The sequence below is a fragment of the Pelobates fuscus genome, chromosome 2 (assembly GCF_036172605.1).
Source record: "Pelobates fuscus isolate aPelFus1 chromosome 2, aPelFus1.pri, whole genome shotgun sequence".
Taxonomy (NCBI): Eukaryota; Metazoa; Chordata; class Amphibia; order Anura; family Pelobatidae; genus Pelobates; species Pelobates fuscus.
The window spans coordinates 152,193,196-152,214,191 of record NC_086318.1 but is presented as its reverse complement, the minus strand read 5'-3'; the positions used below and the strand labels follow the sequence as shown (position 1 = coordinate 152,214,191).

The following is a 20,996-nucleotide window of genomic DNA, read 5'->3' as shown; positions in this document are numbered from 1 at the left end:
TTAAAAGCCTGCATGGACCAGCTATAGACAACAGAACCGATACATTAAGCTATAGTGGTTGTAGTGATTATAGTGTCCCTTTAACCCCTTAAGGACCAAACTTCTGGAATAAAAGGGAATCATGACATGTCACACATGTCATGTGTCCTTAAGGGGTTAAAGAGGACCTTCAAGATGTGGTGGCTGTATCTCCCATCATTCTCAGCCCGATGGAGCTGTCCCATATTTCTAGAAAGTTTTTTGTCTGAGTCTTCCCCTCAACATTTACTAAAAATGCATCTTTCCAGAGTTAGCTATGGGCTGTGCTTTTAAATTTTAAATGTAATTATTTCTACTAGCACCAGTTTTCAAGTGTAACATGGTTATGTACTAAAGTGAGAGTTTAAAGTTAATTTCAAATTTTACGCCAGAGTATCCAAACTGAAAGTATAACTGACTCAGAGAATTTTTTCAGCTCAGCTATTTTCACCTGAAATATAATATTTGCGGTTTGTACATTCTTATCAGTACTTTGTGTTTCTCATGTCCCTTCATCCTAGGATTCCAAGCGTGGCCTTCAAACTGTATTGTTACAATTTTGGTATGTTGTACTAAGTTTTGTTGTATCTTTTAATCTTATGCTTTTGAAGGTTTCCACTATATAGATATATTATAATATTGTCTACATTGAGAACACTGGTGAAATATATCTTACTTTTGGTTTTCTTAAAATAGAAAATGAAATGCCAGCAGAGGTGATTTATATTATTGAATTAGCATGCAGCAAGAACAAGGAAATACTGTGTTGATCGCTTTCTTAAACCCAATTGTTGCCATATGATTAAGCCATATAAACTACAGTCTAGAAAACTAAAGACATTCTGATTATGCTTTATCCTCAACAACCAATCTAAATCCTGAGCCCTCGGGTTTGTCTCGCTGTTTAGTCCTGATGGAATCAACCAATGTGGGGCATCAAGTGGTCAGGGTAATAAGTACTCAGGTTAGAAAAACATTTGTAGGTGCATATTGCAAGTGGCAATCTGTAGTATCTATTTTGTGTGTGTTATGAATACACAATTTCCCATAAAATACATAATAATTCAGTGACAAGCATGATTAGCTGTTTCACTGAGCAGGGCTCAAGAACAATTCCAAACTTCTGGAAAGTAGAAGGCCCAAGAGGTTCTGGTTGTATTACATTTATGCCAAACATGGAAGAAAGGACATGTGTGAGGTTCTGATCGAAGAACATCTATGCTAAACATTTGGTAAGCAGGAGACCATGACAGCAGATGGCACAGATGATATACGATTAGTAGCCACTAATGAGGTGTAAAACACCTTGGACAGAGAGGTGACAGTAAGAAATATAGATTGCAATGTTTCCCTCTAATAAATTTGGGTTGATCCCAGCAACATAAAGTAATGTGTGACATAGGAAAACTAGAATCAGCTACAAATATGTATGCTTAATTTATGCCATATAAATGCACGTTCTATTGATATAATTTTAAAAAGCTTCTGATACTCTTGTCACAGATCTATCATTTTAAAACATTGTCACCAAATGGTTTCAACAAGGAATTCAACTTTACTCTATTTATTCATAGGTAACTGATGGCCCTATGCGATCCTATTAGTGATTCAACTTTATACAATACACACGAGTTACAAAAAGTTCAGCCAAATATGATTATGTAACCATGAACAGTATTTTTTGGATATTTTTTATGGGTGAAGTCACACCTAAGAACAATTTATGACCAAATTTAGTATATACATCTAAGGCTGGCACTATATTAGATTTTGGCACTAAACAATGACAACGTGCAGTCTTTTGTAATAGTCTATAAGGCCCCTAAGTCTTGCAGGTGATATAGCTGCCCATTCGTCTTGGAAAAATGCCTCCAGGTCATGCAAAATCTTTGGTTGTCTTGCATTAACCGCACGTTTGAGATCTTCCCAGAGTGTCTCGAAGATATGGTCAGGAGATGGCCACTCCAGAACTTTCACCTTTTTCTGCTGTAACCACTGGAGGGTCAACTTGGCCTTATGCTTAGGGTCAATGTCATGCTGGAAAGTCCAAGAGTGTCCCATGTGCAGCTTTTGTGCACAAAAATGCAAATTGTGTGCCAGTGTTTCTGATAATATGATAGCATTCATCTTGCCATCAATTTTCACAAGATTCCCCGTGCCTTTAGAGCTCGCACCTCCCCCCCCCCCAAAACATCAGTAAGCCACCACCATGTTTCACAGTGGGGATGGTATTCTTTTCACTTGTTGATCACTCTCCAAACATGGCACTTGTGACCATAAAGCTCTATTTTGGTCTATTCACTCCAAATTACAGTGTGCCAAAAGCTGTGAGGCATGTCAAAGTATTATCAGGCATATTGTAACTGGACTTTTTTGTGGCATTAGCACTGTAAATGCTTGTTTCTGGCATCTCGACCATGCAGCTCATTTTTGTTCACGTATTGGCATATTGTGCCAACCACAGCGTCTTTTTCCAGAGCAGCCTGTATTTCTCCTGAGGTTACCTGTGGGACTTTCTTTGTATCCCGAATAATTCTTCTGGCAGTTGTGGCTCAAATATTTCTTGGTCTACCTGACCTTAGCTTGGTATCAAGAGATCCCCAAATTTTCCACTTCTTCACAAGTGATTGAACAGTAGGGATGTGCATGGGGAAAATATTTGGTTCGGTATTCCGAAATTCGAGACTTTGGATGTTCTTTTGCAGTCACTTAGTAGATAGCTCCCTAATTCCCACGGTGTCAGTATTAGTAAATTCTGCCCCTACTTGCTATACTGCGTGTAGGGGCATGTCTAATAAACAGTGAGAAGCCTCCCCCCCACCTGCGAAAAGTCTCCACCCCTAAGCGGCAGGTGAGGGCCCTAAATACCAATATGGAGGGGGACCCATTTTCCTCCCCCCGCCAGCCCCCACCCCTGAGTGGCGGTTAAGGGCTTTAAATACCAATATGGAGGGGGATCTATTTTCCTCCCCCCGCCAGCCCCCCCCCCCCGAGTGGCAGGTGAGGGCTTTAAATACCAATATGGAAGTGGACCTATTGTCCTCCCCCTCTGACCCCCACCCCTGAGCGGTGGATGGAGGCCCTAAATTAGAATAAGGGGGGGGGGATATTGTCCTCCCCCAGCCCCCACCCCTGAGCGGCAGGTGAAGGGGCCCAAAAGTAGAATAAGGGGGGGACCTATTGTAACTCACTCCCGGCCACCACCCCTGAGCGGCGGATGTGCGCCCTATATTAGAATAAGGGGGGACCTAGTGTCCTCCCCCCCCAGCCCTTAGCAGCGAGTGGGAGCCCTAAAATAGAATAGGGGGGGGGGGCCTACTGTCCTCCCCCGGCCCCCACCCCTGAGCAGCGGCTGGGGGCCCTAAAGTAGAATAAGGGGGGGGACCTGAGCAGCGGGTAGGGGCCCTAAATAAAAATTTTACCTCCCCCAGTTGACTAGTGGTCTCCAAACCCCTAGTCACCCCACTCCCAAAACATTTTTATAAACCCCTACCTATCCCCCTCACCCTAAAAATAGTGAGGGGGGACAATAGCTAAGTACCTGTAAAAAAAGAAATACAATTTACCATATGATGTCTTCTTTTTTCTAAAATCTTTTTTCAGCCTGAAAAAAGGCCAAATGAAAAATCATAATACCCGTCGCACTTTAAAAAAAAAACAAAAAACAACAGGTAAGTCTCTACATTTACCTGTCACAGCACTCTGACTGGTTAGTTGAAATCCAACCAGTGTGCTCTGTGTCATTTTACACAGCGTGGGAAAGTTCTTTGGAATTTTCCCACGCGGTGTAATTTGACTCATAACTCTCTGATTGGTTGCTTTCATGGTATAGCGAGTAGGGGCAGAATTTACTAATACTTTTACTTAGTATTAGTAAATTTGGCTGAAAGACCAATTTAGGTATTTCAACCTTAATTGGTCTTTCAGCCATTTGGTAGACAGCTCCCTAATACCGTGGGAATTAGGGAGTTATCTACTTACTCATTTCCATCCATTTACTGGCTAAGTAACTCACATTTTATATGAACATGTTACTTGATTGTTGTAAGTGTTGAATAGCTTACAGCTGAATTCTGGCTGTTTGTATACTTGTTATGTAAACTGTTATACAATGTAACATTCTTCATTCTTCCACTGGGTATTTTAGTACTTCGGAACTTCGACACTCCGGTAATTCAGCTATTCGGAAGTATCCGAATGTCTGAATTGCCCAAAATTTGCACGTCTATGAAACAGTACTGACTGACATTTTCAAGGCTTTGGATATCTTTTGATATCCTTTCCCATATTTATAAAGTTCCGTTACCTTGTTACGCAGGTCTTTTGACAGTTCTTTTCTGCTCCCCATGGCTCAGATTCTAGCCTGCTCAGTGCATCCACATGAGAGCTAACAAATTAATTGACTATTTATACACTGACACTAATTGCAATTTAAAAAGCCACAGGTGTGTGAAATGAACCTTTAACTGCCATCTTAACCTGTGTGTGTCACCTTGCGTGTCTGTAACAAGGCCAAACATTCAAGGTTATGTAAACTTCTGATCAGGGCCATTTGGGTGATTTCTGTTATCATTATGATTTTAAAAGAAGCTAAACAACTATGTGATAATAGATGGGTTCATATGATCACTATCTTTCAATAAAAGACATGTTGTTATATTTTCAAAATCAATGCCAAAATTTGACAATTTCTTCCAGGGTATGTAAACTTTTGAGCACAGCCGTATCTCAAGATCAATTATTTGTACTAGCACAAATATCTTTCCTGGACATATGCTAATCATGGGAAAACAATCACTTTAAAAATTAAAAAAAAAAAAAACAAGTATACAGCATAAAGTTGTGTTAGGTATTGGATATTGTAATGTTCCATAGGTAAAGGACCACTAAATGCACTCAGAGACCTTCATCTCAATTAAGTAGTCTAGGTGCAGATGCCTTGTCTACATGACTATAGTATTTTACATTGTAGGGTTAAAACTATAAGGCATCTGCACCTAGAGAACACTCTGGGCACCAGAACAGGTTCATCAAACTTAAGTTGTTTTAAGTCTGCTCTGTAGCCTAATTTCTCTCTGTCCACATCTACATTTGCTTTAAAAAAAATTCTTCTGATTGGCATAGAGCAGCCAGCTGATGCTCCAAGTCAATCAGTAGCTCCCCATGAAAAAGATAAACAAGTGCCAGGGACCTACTCGCACCATAACAACTCAATTTCAATAAATTTGTTATGGGGCAATGGGTATTCTTTTAAAACACACAGCCACTAGACCAGATAGCCACCAGAGGTGTTTTCTGAGCAACACCTGAGTGAGGAGCATTTTAATGGACGCGGTGCAGCACTTGCTGTGCATGTACACCTTGTCCCCGAGTCTCCTCTTTGAGAAGCATTTGAATGAACGTTCATTGTGGAAATGATACTGCCACCATGGCAACAACACCCAGGGAGTCTGAGTAAAAAGCTTTTTTTAAATTACATTTTATTGAACACTGGCAGGGTCCTAAATCTAATTAGTGACTACAGCACTATAGCATTAGGAATAATACAGGTTTGTATTCCTAACACTATAATATTCCTCTGAAATCTATACATTGAGTTAGCTATTTTGCTAGGAAAAGGATAGATGTGAAGTGATTTTATATTTTACAAATTTGGCCTGCCTGCATTTTACTGCCACCACCATCCCCACTCCCTGTTGATCCTACAAAACCTGTGTTAGGAAAAGTGAGGTGCAATTCTTGTCTTGGAGGTAAAGAGGTTTTGTTTTTTTTTAGATTAAAAAACAAACAAAGAAATATATATAAATTAATGAGATTTCGTTATAAGCATTTCTATGAAACAGATGACAGATTTCAACCATGTAGGCACACTTTATGATATGGACTGACAGCAAATGTAAAACTGGGAAATGTAATGACTGGATAAATGAAGGTGGATATTTTGCCCATATGATATAACCATTTCAATATATATTTCTACCAGAAAACGTTTGTACAAATACATTTCTACCACAATACTTGTCTTATACTTCTATAACTTCCCTTCTTTCTTTATATTATTAAAATTGAAAAACATACTGAAGAATAAATTGCAAAAGAATACCCCTCTCATGTTATGCCTACTGAAGCCCCTATAAATGATCAGGTACCAGTATAAAGCTACAATTTAACAAAACAACACTGTGTCTCTAAACATTGCTTCTGACACACTAACACAACCCACAGGTCTCCCCTAGGAGTTGACAAAGGACAGTCCTGCAGTCACTGCTCCCCCAACGTGTTCCCCACAGCGAGCCGCCATGTTCGCAAGTCCTGACTCCGCCCCTCACAGCCCCGGCTGACTGCACTCTAAATAACCCGGAAGTAGAATTTCCAAAGCTCTCAGTGCCGGTCCGAGGCTATTTAAACCGAGCTGGGGGCGCATTGCCGTACAGTGTTTTCCGGTGAGTGTGAGGCAGGTGTACGCAGCATGGCGGGCGGTGTATTGTGCTCAGGGACCCTAAATGCCGTGTGTCACTCCAGGACAGGGGCTGCTGTTCCTGGCAGTGGGGGCGGGGTGTATGGTTTGGTGCTATACAGGTTTTATTTATATTATTACATTGTCCTGCCAGTTATCTTGGCGCATTCATTTCATTTTTCACTAACCCCCCCACTGTGAGCCTCGGAAGCAATGTGTTTTAATTACAGAAAATGGTTCACTATAATGGATAAACTAGTTTCCCTTTAACCCACCATCCAGCAATATAGGTTTCTTGAGAGTAAGAGTGCCCATTGGGTGCTCTGGTTGTGTACCTCCTTTAGGCATGTACTTGATACTGTGCAGAATAACTAGACTGAATATTCTTCATTTTAACTGATTAAGCTGCCAGTTTGTGTGTAGCTCATCACTGCAATTGACTGCATTTAAACCACGTGTTGGCTTTGTTTTGATGCACAGTGTTCCATATGGGGGACATTTTTCATAACTGTTCATTGTGTACCCCTTCTGTACAATGACCTATTTGGGCAATCATAAATGACTTTGCTCTAATACAGTGCTATACACTAAAGTGAATTTCAAGTTTTAGGCCAAAGTAGCTAAATGAAAAGTGTAGTTGAAGTAACGATTTTTCCAACTGGGTGATTTTGAACTAAAATCTGCACTTCACTTTGAATAGATTTTCTTTATGTTGGTCATTAGTGAAATGAAAGAAACTATAACTCTACATTATATCCAGGCCTATGCTGTTCTCTCTTAAAGGGACTCTATAGTCACCAGAACAACCACAACTTGACTCATTTCCTTCAGGCTTTTTGCTGTAAACACTGTCTTTTCAGAGAAAATGCAGTGTTTACAGTACAGCCTAGTGATAACTTCACTGGCCACTTCTTAGCTGTTAGAAATCCTTCCTGGGTCATGGCTGCCTAAAATGCATCCAAACATTCAGTATCTCCTCCCTCTGCATGCAGACACTGAACTTTCCACATAGCGATTCATTGGTTTAATGAATCTCTTTGAGGAGATGCTGATTGGCCAGGGCTGTGTTTGAATCGTGCCTCTTTGTCAATCTCAGCCAATCCTGTGGGGAAGGATTGTGATTGGATCAGGCTACCACTTCTGATGACGACAGCAGTCTGTTTTTCTGAGTCTAACAGCATGCAGAGCTACGACTTCAGGCTTGAATACCATAATGTTTTGCTATATTTATGGAGGCATGAGGTGCCCAGGGGGGCTGGATAGTGGTGTTAACCCTATAGGGTCAGGAATTTTGTGTTTGAGTTCCTGACCCTATAGTGATCCTTTAATACGTCACACTGGCATGATGCATGTCTGAAAAGTCGTACATGGTGCCTTGCGGGTTAAACTCCTTTACATGAACATTTAAAAATGTTTGCCAACTAAAAAGTGTTTTTTTTTTTTTTTTTTATTAATGTATATTTTTAATTTAAGTGTAATTATAAACTACCTAGTAAGGTATGACATTTGTATTGTCGTTAACGGTTTATTAATGACTGTCTGAAGACTTTTATCTGTTGTCAGTTTAAAATAAGTTAACAGATTAAAGGAACACTCTATTAAAAATAAATCTCCCAATGTAAAATGCATTAAAACATGCAAGTAATCTGTTCTGCAATTTTTAATTTTTTTGGGGGGTGGGGTTATTTTAGTGTGCAGATCTAATATCTGCAGTTACAGCAGGCTGTCTTTCTAACATGCAAACAGAGTTTTGTGTCTGTGCTAGGGATCATTCAATGATAGACTTCTCATTGAGAAGTCTTGTGGACCACCTGCATGTGCACACTGCTGTCCAATCAGACTATCAGTGAGCTGGGTCACTATTCATTGAGAAGTCTTTCAAAGGCAGTGCTACGCTAGAGGAAGAAACACCTACCTGTTTGATAGCCAGGGAGGTGTAATGGGTGCCAACTTTTTATTGAGATCAGTGTTTATGATCTCAGCCAGCGGAGGTTTGGTGTGATGGCATACCTTGGGAAATAAGTAAAAGAAAATGTCTTAAATTGGCAAAGGGCAGACAAAATAATCAATGTTTATAACATTCAGAGTTCCTCACTATCTTGTTAGGCGGTTTAATTTTCCGTAAAGTATTTACTACACTTGGAACATTTCTATACGGAGTCCAACAGACTCTGCTCAAGTTTCTGCCTAAATTGGTTCTTGCATTACTCTTGACGATTGGAAATTCTGCAAATTATGGCAAAGTTGGAATTATCTGGTTTTGTGTTTTATCTTTTAGCTTGCTGAAAATTTACCAGATCTCCTCACTCACAGATTTGTGAATGTGCCTGGTGCCCGCATGGATGACCTGTGGTGCATGCAAGCTGTGTGACCAATTGCACATGGCACCATGGCTATAGTGGTACCAGACTGCTGACAGTTTGCTACAGCAGGCTATACACCAATATTACACTGATCAGTGGGTTGGCAAAGATCTACAGTGACTTGTATATCTGGTAGTGGCAAGGAAGGCTTGTTTAGAGACCTGCAGTGGGAAGGCTGAGAGACGCATCAGTGTGGATAGAGCAGTTTCCAGATGGCCAATGGGCTGGGAAAGAAACTGATAGTTGGGCAAGTGTCCAATTCCCCTCCCCTTGGAGGTAGTCTGTCAGTGGGAGGGTAAAAGGGAGTAAGCAGGCCAAGGGGCAGAGAAGGACAACTAAGCAGTCCATTCACGGTCAGGAAAGCCAGGTGCAACTAGTGCCGGCAGAGCAGGTGGTGTTATGTATTTTAGTCATACCTCAATAAATGCAGTGCTTTTGATTTGGAAAGCCAATGGGAGCATAGTGCACATCCGTGGCAGAATGCCATACTGTGCCAATCAAATGATCTCTGAAACATATGTTTGAAATATCAGAGCTAAACTCCACACTTTTGGAAGAAGCGGGTCTATTGACCAAGTGTGACTGCCACTAGATGTATTTTAATACTGCAATGTAAACATTGCTGTCTGTGGCAGAGCAGCAGTGTTTTTTCAGTTGCAAGGTTAAAATGACAGGGGCATGGCACCCATTGATATAAAAGTGTTTGGGTGCTTTTAGTGTCACTTTGACATTTTAAGGCACACTTAAAAAAATAAAAAAAATTCTACCTTGCCTGACATTCTTGTTGTATATCTGCATGTTACCGTTATAAGTTTGACATTTGTTTACTACTTTAGTTTATTTCTGTTTTGTATAATAATGCTGTTTTAATACTGGTGTTTTGTTTTAATCAAACATTCTAATTACTTTGAGGCTAATAAAAATGGGATGTTTTAAATGATGGGATGCAGGGCTAAAAATTATTTGCCATAAGGAGTGAAAATGTATCCCTAGCAAGTAGGAATTCACCCTTAGTGGGTTTACCGTGGACTCTCCAGGATTGCATTGTCATGTAAGGTAAGACCTGGCTATTAGTGTAGGACTTTATGTTCTGTGGTAGATGTTAAAGTTAGGGGGATGTAGCCAGGTGGACCACTATGAATGTTTTATTTTTTATTTTGCACAAGGTGACTAGAGCTGGCCCTGGGTGCAAAATTGGTATCCTAGCTAAAACCAAAATGCACCAATTTCCAGGACTCTTGAGAGTACACGTAACATGTAAATATGTAAGACTCAAACTCCCGACTGTATCTATAGCATATATATATTCTGGAAGGTGTATGCTGCATTTGTTATATATTTATTTATAACCGGACTTCTATGTGCATTGGTGTTGCGTTGCATTGCATTACTGGGGTAAGTAGCCGGCTTTGCTTCTTGCGGTACATGAAAGCTTAGTCCAGCTAAAACATGGAAGGACTGCAACTTAGCATCTGTCTTTGCATAAAACACAGTTTGCCATCTCTTGTTGCCAGCAAAATAACTTTATTTTATTTTTCTCTCTTATCATGATTCTACCAAACAAGACAGCCAACCAACATGGATCATGTAGGATATATGAGGACTTCCCAGGGTCAAACTTTAAAGGATGGAGCTAACTGGTCTGGAGTACAACAGAAAAATGCTTATGCTAGATTGGTTCAACAACATCACAGCGGGAGATTCAAGTCCTACCTGAGCTATATAGCTCAGAAGCTGCAGCTTGAAGAGACTTCAGGTGATGTAGTGCTGGACAGAGAGAAACTTTCTGCGGTTGATTTTGGGGAAAGCAAGGGAGGAATTGGAGTCAATACTATTGGTTCTTCTCCTTCGCAGAAGTCCTTTATAAGTATTTGTGAGCATACAAACTCCAAGAAACTTGATGCTTCTCATGAGTCTAATCAAGCCAGAAGAGATTCTGGCGCACGTCACTTAGGTCAGGAGGAAAAAGTCGTTCACACCTCTGAAAGCAAACTAGAAGCCAGTACTGTTGGTCACCAACTGCCATCAAAAGTGTGCACTGAACCAGTTGAAATAGAAACACAGCCGGTGAAGCCAAAGTTTAAGTCTCAAAGTTGTAAAATCCCCACAAGTGATCAAGTTGCAGAAGGTATGATTTGGATCAAGTGTTGGCTTTTTTTTTTTTTTTTCCTACTGTTCTGTATGCTGCTGAATTAAGATCGCCATACTAATATAGTTTCTAACTTTCCACTGAGATACCAACATACTTTTCATTCTGTGTCTAATTGTTCTTTGTTGAGTAATTGTAGCTGTTATTTTTTAGGCCATGACATTTGTTAATTTCTGTACAGTGTGTACTTGGTTTTGTTGTTATAGTATACAAAGCAGATAGAAATCTAATGTTGGTACAGATTATGCCAGCTAGAGCAATAAACTTGGAAATGTAGAAAATACCTGAACAATTGAGTAGCTGTCTTCCATATCACAGCAAGCATGAGGGTGATTAATGGAAAAAACTCAACATGATAAACATCATATGTTCCTAATGGTCCCAGGGTAACTATATGGCATTTTCTATAAATGTTTGTTTGGGATACACCTATTTACTGTAAATAATAGGGCCCTGTTTTGTCATTGTGGATCTTTCATAGCCAGAGTAATATTTTAGCTCTGTTGTGACTTTCATTTTAAGTAAACATGTCAATGGAATAGGCATATGCCAAATTTATATGGTGGGCATTTGGAGAGAGCAGGAATGCATCCTCTGCAGCAGCATAGTTGTAACTTTTTGCCAGTGTCAGAAGTAATACCCCCTAGCAAATTAAATTGATGCTGGACTTGGCACAAGCTGCTAGTTGTATTACATTTTATTTAATTTGCATCAAATGGAGGACTTTTGTGGCACTGTGGCAGTTTAGATGTTCCAACATTTCTTCTGTGAATCTGGTAAATGTTAGGCATAAATGCACAAGTGGTAGAGGTCTTGCCGCTGCTCCACCGGTGCTTCAGTAGGTAGTAAGAGGAACTTTTACCAGCTAGCGAGACACTTCACCTGTGACCTATAAATGTTGTTTGCACAATGACTGTGCAATTACTTTTCACCATAGTAATGAACATTTAAATTGAGTCTGGTGATGAGAAATGTAGGCATCTTGTAAACCATGGGTGCGAAGCAGTAGCTAGCAGAGCACCTACTATAAGATAATTATAACAATCTTTAGTTGCTACTAGAGGGACTTCAGAATCGTTAGGCGACTTTTGCTTGCCTAACTGACAGACCTCCTCAAGCTATGCATGAGGACATCCAGCGTCCCCTGAAACACCATAGGAAGGCATTGTAAAATTCTTTCTAATGGGGAAGGTCCTACTGAGAGTGCCAGCACTGGTGTGCATGTGCACTAGTTCTCCCTGACGTCTGCTGGGGAGGAGCGTTGGCAGAGCATGCACCAGTGCCAAGGGATATCTGCACTGGAAATGGTTAAGTGACAGAAGGGGTTTTAACACCTTCTGCACCAAGTTGGGGACAATGAGGGAGGAGGCACTATAGGTAGCTATAGTGCCAGGGAATTTTTTTTTTTTTTTTACCTAGCATTGTAGTTTCCTTTTAAATTTGTTTTTAGCTCCGATGACTCCTAGAGAGCATTTTATGTGTGCATGTGCACCAGCCTCTTATGGATAAACATTGGATTTGCTGAGAAAAAGACTGATGTTCAGCCAGGGAGGTGAAGTGGCAGCAGAGACCACTTTGCCAGGGGATAGTAAGTAAGTAAATCTTGCATTGGTGGGGCACCTACTTAAAGAGGCACAATAAAGCATTCGGTATAAAAGTTTGTATTCCTAATGCTATAGTGTACCTATATTAACAGTAAAAATATTTGCCAACTTGTACATAATGTAACATTCGGTGTGTGGGGAAAACCCATGTGAAATTTAAGAACTGAATAAGGGAACATACACTCCACTGAATGTCAATTCTCTCCCTCCTACTCCAGTGGCCTGTTATTTTAGAGCAGGAGTAGTCAACCTTTTAATACCAACAGCCCACATATGTGTTCTTTTTTTGGAAAAATTTCCTTAACGCAAGTGTGAATTATTTTAGAAACATTTTTTTTTTTTTTTGTAAATGTGCTAAAATTTAGCTTTACACATCTACTTTGTGTGTTTGACTATCTTGTAGGGTTCCCCAGGGCTTGGTGAAAGGAGTCTGCTTACATTAGTGTGGATAGTCTTTTGATGCCCTCTTCGGTTACCATCAGGGTTCTTTATAGTGTCCATCTATACTCAATGCTGCATCACGCAGCTGGCTGGTCACAAGTTCCATTGATCGGCGCCATTGTAGTGTTTCGTGTTAGATCCTGAAAGGTGAGGAGTGAAGTTTTCCTACGGACTGCAGCCATGATTAGTTTGTCGGTGGAAGAGTAACATCTGGTTGTGACATCCTGGAAGGCTATAGGTGGTGCTTCCCTTGATTTTGGGATTCGAAAGAAGTGGCACCCAGCTGTCTCATTTCATGCAGTAAATCAGAGATGTCTTGCTTAGTTGCTGGAGTCGAGTTGTTTTGCCCTCCAACTGTTTGGGGGGATGGTCTGGTAGGGGAGAGCTTCGTATCTTTCTGTAGGGGCCACTCGGACGCTTGATCTCATTGGGGTCCTGCGCGGCTGCCATCTTTGTGGTAGCGGGGTGCTGTAACATGGAGCTTATATCCTGGGTGTCTTTACTCGCACCAGGTGTGGTCTTTGGAATCTTCTGCTAATGGTGTCTGTATTTCATGGGGGTAGCATGGGCTGAGGTGAGTCTGGGAATACTGCAGTCAGTTCTGGTTCCTTCAGTGTGGCCCGTGCGGTGCAGAACTCTAGGTAGGCCCCGGATCACAGTTGGGTTTTCCTGCTGTATTGTGGGAACAAGAAAGGCATCTGCATGCAGCTCACACAAAGTGGTGTCACACATGGATGACGTGGGGCTTCAGATTTACGTCAGGTTAATAGCCCAGTAACAGGAGCTTCGAGGAGTTGCAACCATTCTGTTCAAGCGCGAAGCTCCACCCTGTAATTGTACCATTCTATTAATGCAGTGTTTTGGTTTTTGTGGTATGTTAATTTCCTTTTTTGTTCCTATCTTTTTGGGTCATTGTAAGTGTTACATTTGTTATGGGTTACATTTTTGCACTCCAATGGATAGTCCATAAACTGTTTGAGTTCGTTACTTTAAAGGTGTACTGTGACCACCATGCATTAGTCCTAGGAGTAAGTGCTCATATTGGCACAAAACCTGTTGGTGACTACGTGGAGTGGTGTGTGTGTGTGTTCCTATCTTTTAGCATTGTGCTGTTTAGATTTTGCAGTGTAAATGATGGAGATTCACTGTATGTATAACTTCTTCCTACATGGCTTATAATGTTGGAATTGACTAAACTGAGGTTTCATATACCACTTTCTGACGCTAGACAGAAATTTCCCATCATGTTTGTCCTAGCGTTAAGGACGCATGACAGAATATTTCTGTCATTCACTGAAGTTAACCCAAGATCTCAAACATTGCAGGGTTAAGGCTCCTCCGGTCTGCCTCTGTATCAGAGGCAGACCAGGAGCACCTAATTGCGCTATCCCTGCAGCTGTTATCGCTCTGACAGGCTGCCAGAACAAGCACATGTGCTGCAGCGACTCCCGATCCGCCTTTCTCTCCTCCACGGTCAGTGTGAAGTGCAAGGAGACAGATCAGAACTTATCTTCTCCCTGTAAAAAATAAATAAAGTTAAAGCACACTCCTTTCACCCATCTTTATTAAAATTAACCCCTTCCCTGCCATTTGATCACAGACTACAGTGATCAAAATACAGATCAGTATTTCACTGTGATCGGTTTATTTATTTTTCTTTATTTTTGCAATGACTTGGTGTGCGGAATAAAAAGGTACAGTGGCTCTGTGCAGAGGCCCTTCCATAACTAATATAAGCATGACATGTGTTTACAGAAGTAAAGGTATGGTTAGGTTAATTGCTCATGTCGAGCACAACTGTGTAGCCATGGTACAGTGCATCAGCATTTTTCAGTGGTAAGCGGTGACTGTAGGCCTGTGCAAAGGCCTGCCTTCAGTGTACAGAAGTATGACTTGTTATAGAAGAAAGGAAGTGTTGGTTAGTTCATATGTACATGTCTAGCTTGTCTGCTTTGCAGTGGCTGGTGAGTTGGCCCACATGGGCCTTGGGGTTTTTCTCATGACCCTGATTATATTTCCTTAGCTTGCAAACGTTGGGTGGGTCCCAGGAAGACTTTATCCTGTGGTGTTGTCAGTTTGTGTGTATTCTTACTGGTGTCTCCGTGTTTTTTTTTATTTTTATTTTTTTCCCCTGAGGGTTAACATATTTAACCCTCAGGGGTTACATTTATTTAATTTTTTTTTTATATTTTAAAATTATTTAGTAAGTTAAAGTTGGTGGTGAATTTGAGAATTTGTTAGGCTAACTAAGGGTTAACGTTAAAAGTTGATACAAGTTTTAATAAAGTTTAGAAGAAAAGTTGTAAAAAAATCCTACCCCTTTACCCAGTCCTAATAAAACTAACACGTTCCATGCCAGTTGATCACTGCCTACAGTGATCAAAATACAGATCACAGTATTTATACTGTGACCTGTTTTTTTTTTTTTTTTGTGTTTTTTAAATTTTAACCTTCAGGGGTTGAATTTGTAATTTAAATATTTTAAAATTATATATTGTGCTGGGGTGGGTGGGAGTTATGAGAAATTAAGGAATTTACTGTTCGTGCTGTTTACTGCTAGTTAGGGGTTAACTGTAAACAAGGTTTATAAAAATTAAGTGGAAAGTTTTAAAAAAGCTTAAAAATTGCTAATTACACTACACCTGGAACAAACTAGCAAAAAAATTATCCCATGCTAAGGTTCAAAATTTTCCTTTTGAAATACCCCAGGGTGTATTCTTAAAAAAAAAAAAAAAAAAAAAAAAAAAAAGGTATGCGGGGGCGGGGCCTGACAGGATAGCCAAGCAGACGCACGTTGCATGAGCTCCTGGGCCAAATGAACGAAAATCACGACTAACTGCAACTAAGCAGCGGATTTTACCGCAAAACTCACGGGCTGAACAGAGGGGATTGCGGTGATCCGGAAGACACTAAACTCTGAGCTTTCCGGGCCCGGATTGCCAGCATTCAACCTACTGCGGCCTAAAAGCTTACCAGGCGTCGAAAAGACAGCCGCTCTCCGGCGCTGAAGCTGAATTCCGTTAATTATAGCGGACACCTGCATCTACCCCCTCACCCCCCTTTTTTGGACCAGGGGGATTATCCCGGTCCCAGGAGGCCTTCCACGACTATACTCACTGCCTCTTGGGCATCACTGCAGTGCAGCATCCGGCATGGCCGAGAGCACAAGCAACCCCACAATTGAGGCCTACCTGGCAGCCTCTCAAGCACGGCTGAACCTGATATTTGATAAATTTTGGGCACAATTGGCAGCACAATAGGTGGTCACACCACAACCCACCCGTCTGACAAACAGCTTAACCTGAGAACTCACAGACCTGCCTGCATGGCCCTGCCAAGCACCCAAAACCGCAAAGCACCCAGATAAACCTGCGGCGCCCCCGCAAGAAGCCGCGAAAGTTGAAAATACGTACGCCTGTCTCCCCGTTGAGGCTTGCAAAACCCAGGGGAAAGCACGTGGCGGCAAGTAGCAACGACAAGGGCCAAGCTAACGGGACTCTGACACCCTTAGCCCCATAAGATGGCGGACCTGTGTGCAGGAGCACCACGAGGCACCCAGGCGCAGTACAGCCTCACGCCCTAAAGAAAGGTACAAACCTGCAAGACACCTACCCATTGCAGAGAAAACAACCTCCCCACAGACCTGGCATCGGACGAATGGGTGAGAAGCCTCGGACAGTCTTTTGACATGTTCCAGTATTGACGCTGGCACTGACGACAATGCAGACCCTGTTTAAGCTGATGGACTCCCGTTATGATTGTTTTCTTTTCTGTCCCACACATGCCTCTACCCTATCTCTGCATCTGAGACTGATACACGGACGCATTCTCTGCCTGACACCCAGAACAACAAATTTGAGTTTTGCATGCTATACACTAAGCCTTGAGAAACATGCCTTTACCATGTATTGCTTTCTTCTCTACACACTCTCCATGCTCTGAATATTGTCGTGGCAGTACACCTTTCCACTGACATTGCGCGCAGGGGCCCATTAACAGCGCTCTCCATAGCTTGCTCATCTAATGTACCGTCTGATATATTGCTATGTCTACCTGGCCACACAGCTTATCAACATAGAATACAAAATGTATGCATCAGGTCTATTCCACTGTAACAGCTACTATTAAGATTCACTGCTGTTAACTCCTGTAGTTAGACTAATCTACGGATCATCTTGTTCTTATAATAACAGAATAGATATTTTCTAAAAGTAGTATAGAAATATTCCCAACAGACAAGCATATTACGTACGCACTGATAGTCTTAAGATAGGAACACTTAATCTAAATATGTTGCTCTATAAAATTTGTGCTGTTTTTTCACATGCTGACCAACTGTTAACAAATGTTTTGTCGTGTACTTGTCAATGCTGTTGGGGCATGACGAGATAAATTGTTATACTCCCATGCACACCAAAAATAAAGAATGAATAAAAAAAAAAAATGTGTGGCAGTTTGAATAACCAACCAGCTAAACTACTCCAAAATGGAACATAGACACTGCGTAAAACTTCAGTTAGAAAAAAATGGCTGCGTCTCAAATGTGCTCCTTCAACATCCACATCAACCTGGCAAAGGTACATACAGGGGTCTTGTTATACTCTGCCGACATCGCTGTGCAACATATGAAATATTATACAATGATTTGCACAATATACTGTGCAAACTCACTTTGTGTGTCAAAAGGCAGAAAAAAATGATTACCACTACACATGGTACAAGCTAGCGGAAAAAGGTTCCCATGCCAAGGTTTAAAATATTCCTTTTGAAATACGCTTTCTTTAAGAAATGGTATACCTTTATGGTGTAGTTGAAATATGTAGCCTTCTCAAGTGCTCCAAAGTGTGGGACATGGGCTCATCAAAACCCTCCATCAAAATTCACACATTTAAAGGGACACTATAGTCACCTGAACAACTTTAGCTTAATGAAGCAGTTTTGGTGTATAGAACATGCCCCTGCAGCCTCACTGCTCAATCCTCTGCCATTTAGGAGTTAAATCCTTTTGTTTATTAACCCTAGTCACACCTCCCTGCATGTGACTTGCACAGCCTTCCATAAACACTTCCTGTAAAGAGAGCCCTATTTAGGCTTTCTTTATTGCAAGTTCTGTTTAATTAAGATTTTCTTATCCCCTGCTATGTTAATAGCTTGCTAGACCCTGCAAGAGCCTCCTGTATGTGGTTAAAGTTCAATTTAGAGATTGAGATACAATTATTTAAGGTAAATTACATCTGTTTGAAAGTGAAACCAGTTTTTTTTTTCATGCAGGCTCTGTCAATCATAGCCAGGGGAGGTGTGGCTAGGGCTGCATAAACAGAAACAAAGTGATTTAACTCCTAAATCACAGTGAAATTGCAGGGGAATGATTCTATACACTAAAACTGCTTTATTTAGCTAAAGTAATTTAGGTGACTAGTGTTCCTTTAAAAACATGAACTTGTGACGTCTTTTACAGCAATTTGGAACTTCACAAAATAGTCTAGGTCGTACATTGGGCATGTTGTTTCAATCAGATGTAACAGCATAATTTGGGGATTTTATGATTGTGGTACATATAAAGTGAGTAATACTCTGCAAAATGCAACATTTATGTAAATGCTTTAAAAAAAAAAAAAAAAATTCTCACGACAAACATTGGCATAAATTGGTGAAAAAATGGTGACCAGTTAAGGCACAATATATGCCATATAAGATACCCTGTGGGGTTTTTCGAACAGTCACACTGCTATAATACTCTAAACTGAGACATAGGTCCAGCAAATCAATCTACGAAAATTCTAACTATAGAAACTGAAATAGCCTACTCTTGTATGGCATTGTCACAGAATAGTGCCAAATGCATACAATGGGGGTATCGTTATACTCAACAGATGTAGCTGAACACCATATTCTGTGCAGAAATCGCAATAGCAAACCAGCTTTAAGAAATGCACATTACAAAAACCCTGTATATGCCAAAATAGAAAACACAATTATACTCCAATATTGAGCAGAGATTGGCGATGAAATGGCTGTCAATATAACCTTTGGGTAAATAGTCTGTGATTTCTACTTTATATAAATATATACTTTTGTATTTTGTGATGGCTACTAAATCTACAAGACAAACATACCAACTTCTAAAATTTTCACATTGAAATTTTATTTTAGTCCTTGTATTTTGTGATCTGTAACTTTAAAAATAAGCAGAAATCCTATACATATAATGTACTCTATCAATCAAGATTTTTTATTTTTTTTAATTCTTTATTTTTGATGCAAGTTTGCAGGCAAAATATACACTGTTTTAAAGTCGTTTGATACATATGTTACATATAAGTCGGTACATAGTTAAGCAGTGTGTATATAAGCATTCATCGTGGTATGTTGCATATTTTATAAGGTTTGGTGGTCTGTCGGGTTATATCGAGATGAGTTCTATGTAGGTGTGACCCCCCGCTATATATAATGTCGAGTGGGATATTTGCCAGTGAGGTGTGTGCGTATTGAGGTTCTATGTGGGTTTATAAGAGAGTTGATAGTCGAGTTCCTGGTGGAGCCGGTTTCGTGAGCTGGTTGCAATTGATCGGTCATCCTCTATGTATGTCCCTCTAATTCCCAGTTAGTCCCTCTCTGGCATGTAGGGTAGTAAAAGGGGGGGGGGGGGGGGGAGAGTGTTCTGAGCTTCGTGTGTGCCCTTGGGGTTGTATTAGGTGGTTATGAGTGCATATTTGGATGTCTGGAGATAGGTACAGGCAGTGAACCTTAAAACGGTAAACAGTAAACATTGAGTAACTTTAGGCTAACAGAGTTCTCGGAAATATCACTGCTGCTTGGGCTATTCGGGTACGCTAATTTATTCAGGTCTTTGGTCTTCCTGCTCTCCTATGTTCCGAGGAGGATGCGTCTGAGTCAGTGTCCGTGAGGAGCTGCATGTCCAGTGGATCTTGAACTGGGCCCCGCTGTGGTTGTATGTCCAGGGCTGTCAGGAGCGCGGGAGTGTCCGCCGGGTCTGTGGCTTTATAGTATTTTCCTCCCTTGGTGATCCAGAAAGTTTGCGGTGTCGCCCATCTGTACGTCAGGCCTGCCTTCTGCAAAGCGTGTGTGAGGGGTTGCATGGCTTTGCGCCACTGTAGTGTGGCTCTGCTGAGATCTTGAAAAAAGGATATTTTACAGTTCTCAAAGTCGTATGGCGACTTTCCTTTCATCGCAGCTAGCAGGGCTAATTTGTTGGATATCGTTTGGCACCTAAGGATGATGTCTCTTGGTGCGGTTGTGGGATTTTGCTATTCGGTACGCCCCGTCAAAGGAGAAATATGTAGCCTCTCTGGCTGGGAGTAGTGATGCCACTAACCTTCTTATGAAGTGCGGTAGCTCCTCCAGGGGTATGTTTTTTGTTTTTTTTTTTTGTTTTGTTTTTTAATCAAGTTCCTCCAGGGGTATGTTTTCTGCTATCCCCATTAGCTTTATATTCTTTCTCCTGTCGTCGAGTATTAGCAGGTGTTTGTTCGTTTCTGCTTGCTGTGTCTGTATGTGTAGCACCCTGTCGCTCAACTCTTTTAGGCCTTTTTGCAGGTCTGTCACGTTGCGCTCATTGGCTTGTGTGCGGCCCTGGACTGACTGTACCTCCATTTTAAGGGCCTCCAGGTCTGCCTCCCACATCCTTCTGAGGTTGTTTTGGAGACCAGTTAACATTTCTTGTAGCTCCCGTTTGGTCACCGGCGTGTCCGTGTTCTCTGGGCTAGGAGTACCCTTGTCCGTCATTGTAGGGCTTTTCTGTGTGGTCCCACCGTCTGCCCGTATGGGTGAGGGTGGATACCCCCGAGTAGGTGAGGGCTCCCGTAGTAACGGGGTTTTTACTGGTGCCGGTTGCTGCAGCATGTAGCCGATGTCGTGCTGCGGGCGCAGTCTGTCTTTGGGATTTTCTTCCCATGCTGCCCGTTAGCAGGTTCAGGTAGTCGGGATCGAGGTCGTCCCAGTCC

General features: G+C 41.3%; 1 protein-coding gene across 1 annotated transcript in view; it reads left to right on the top strand.

The window, feature by feature from the left end:
* The first annotated feature begins 10,412 nt into the window (after positions 1 to 10,412).
* DIS3L2 (DIS3 like 3'-5' exoribonuclease 2) overlaps positions 10,413 to 20,996 on the top strand; it is a 455,603-nt gene continuing 445,019 nt past the window's right edge. Inside the window, exon 1 of the mRNA XM_063442837.1 lies at positions 10,413 to 10,966. Within this exon, the coding sequence (XP_063298907.1) occupies positions 10,417 to 10,966 (550 nt within the window). The 5' untranslated portion in view covers positions 10,413 to 10,416. The remainder of the gene's footprint in view (positions 10,967 to 20,996) is intronic.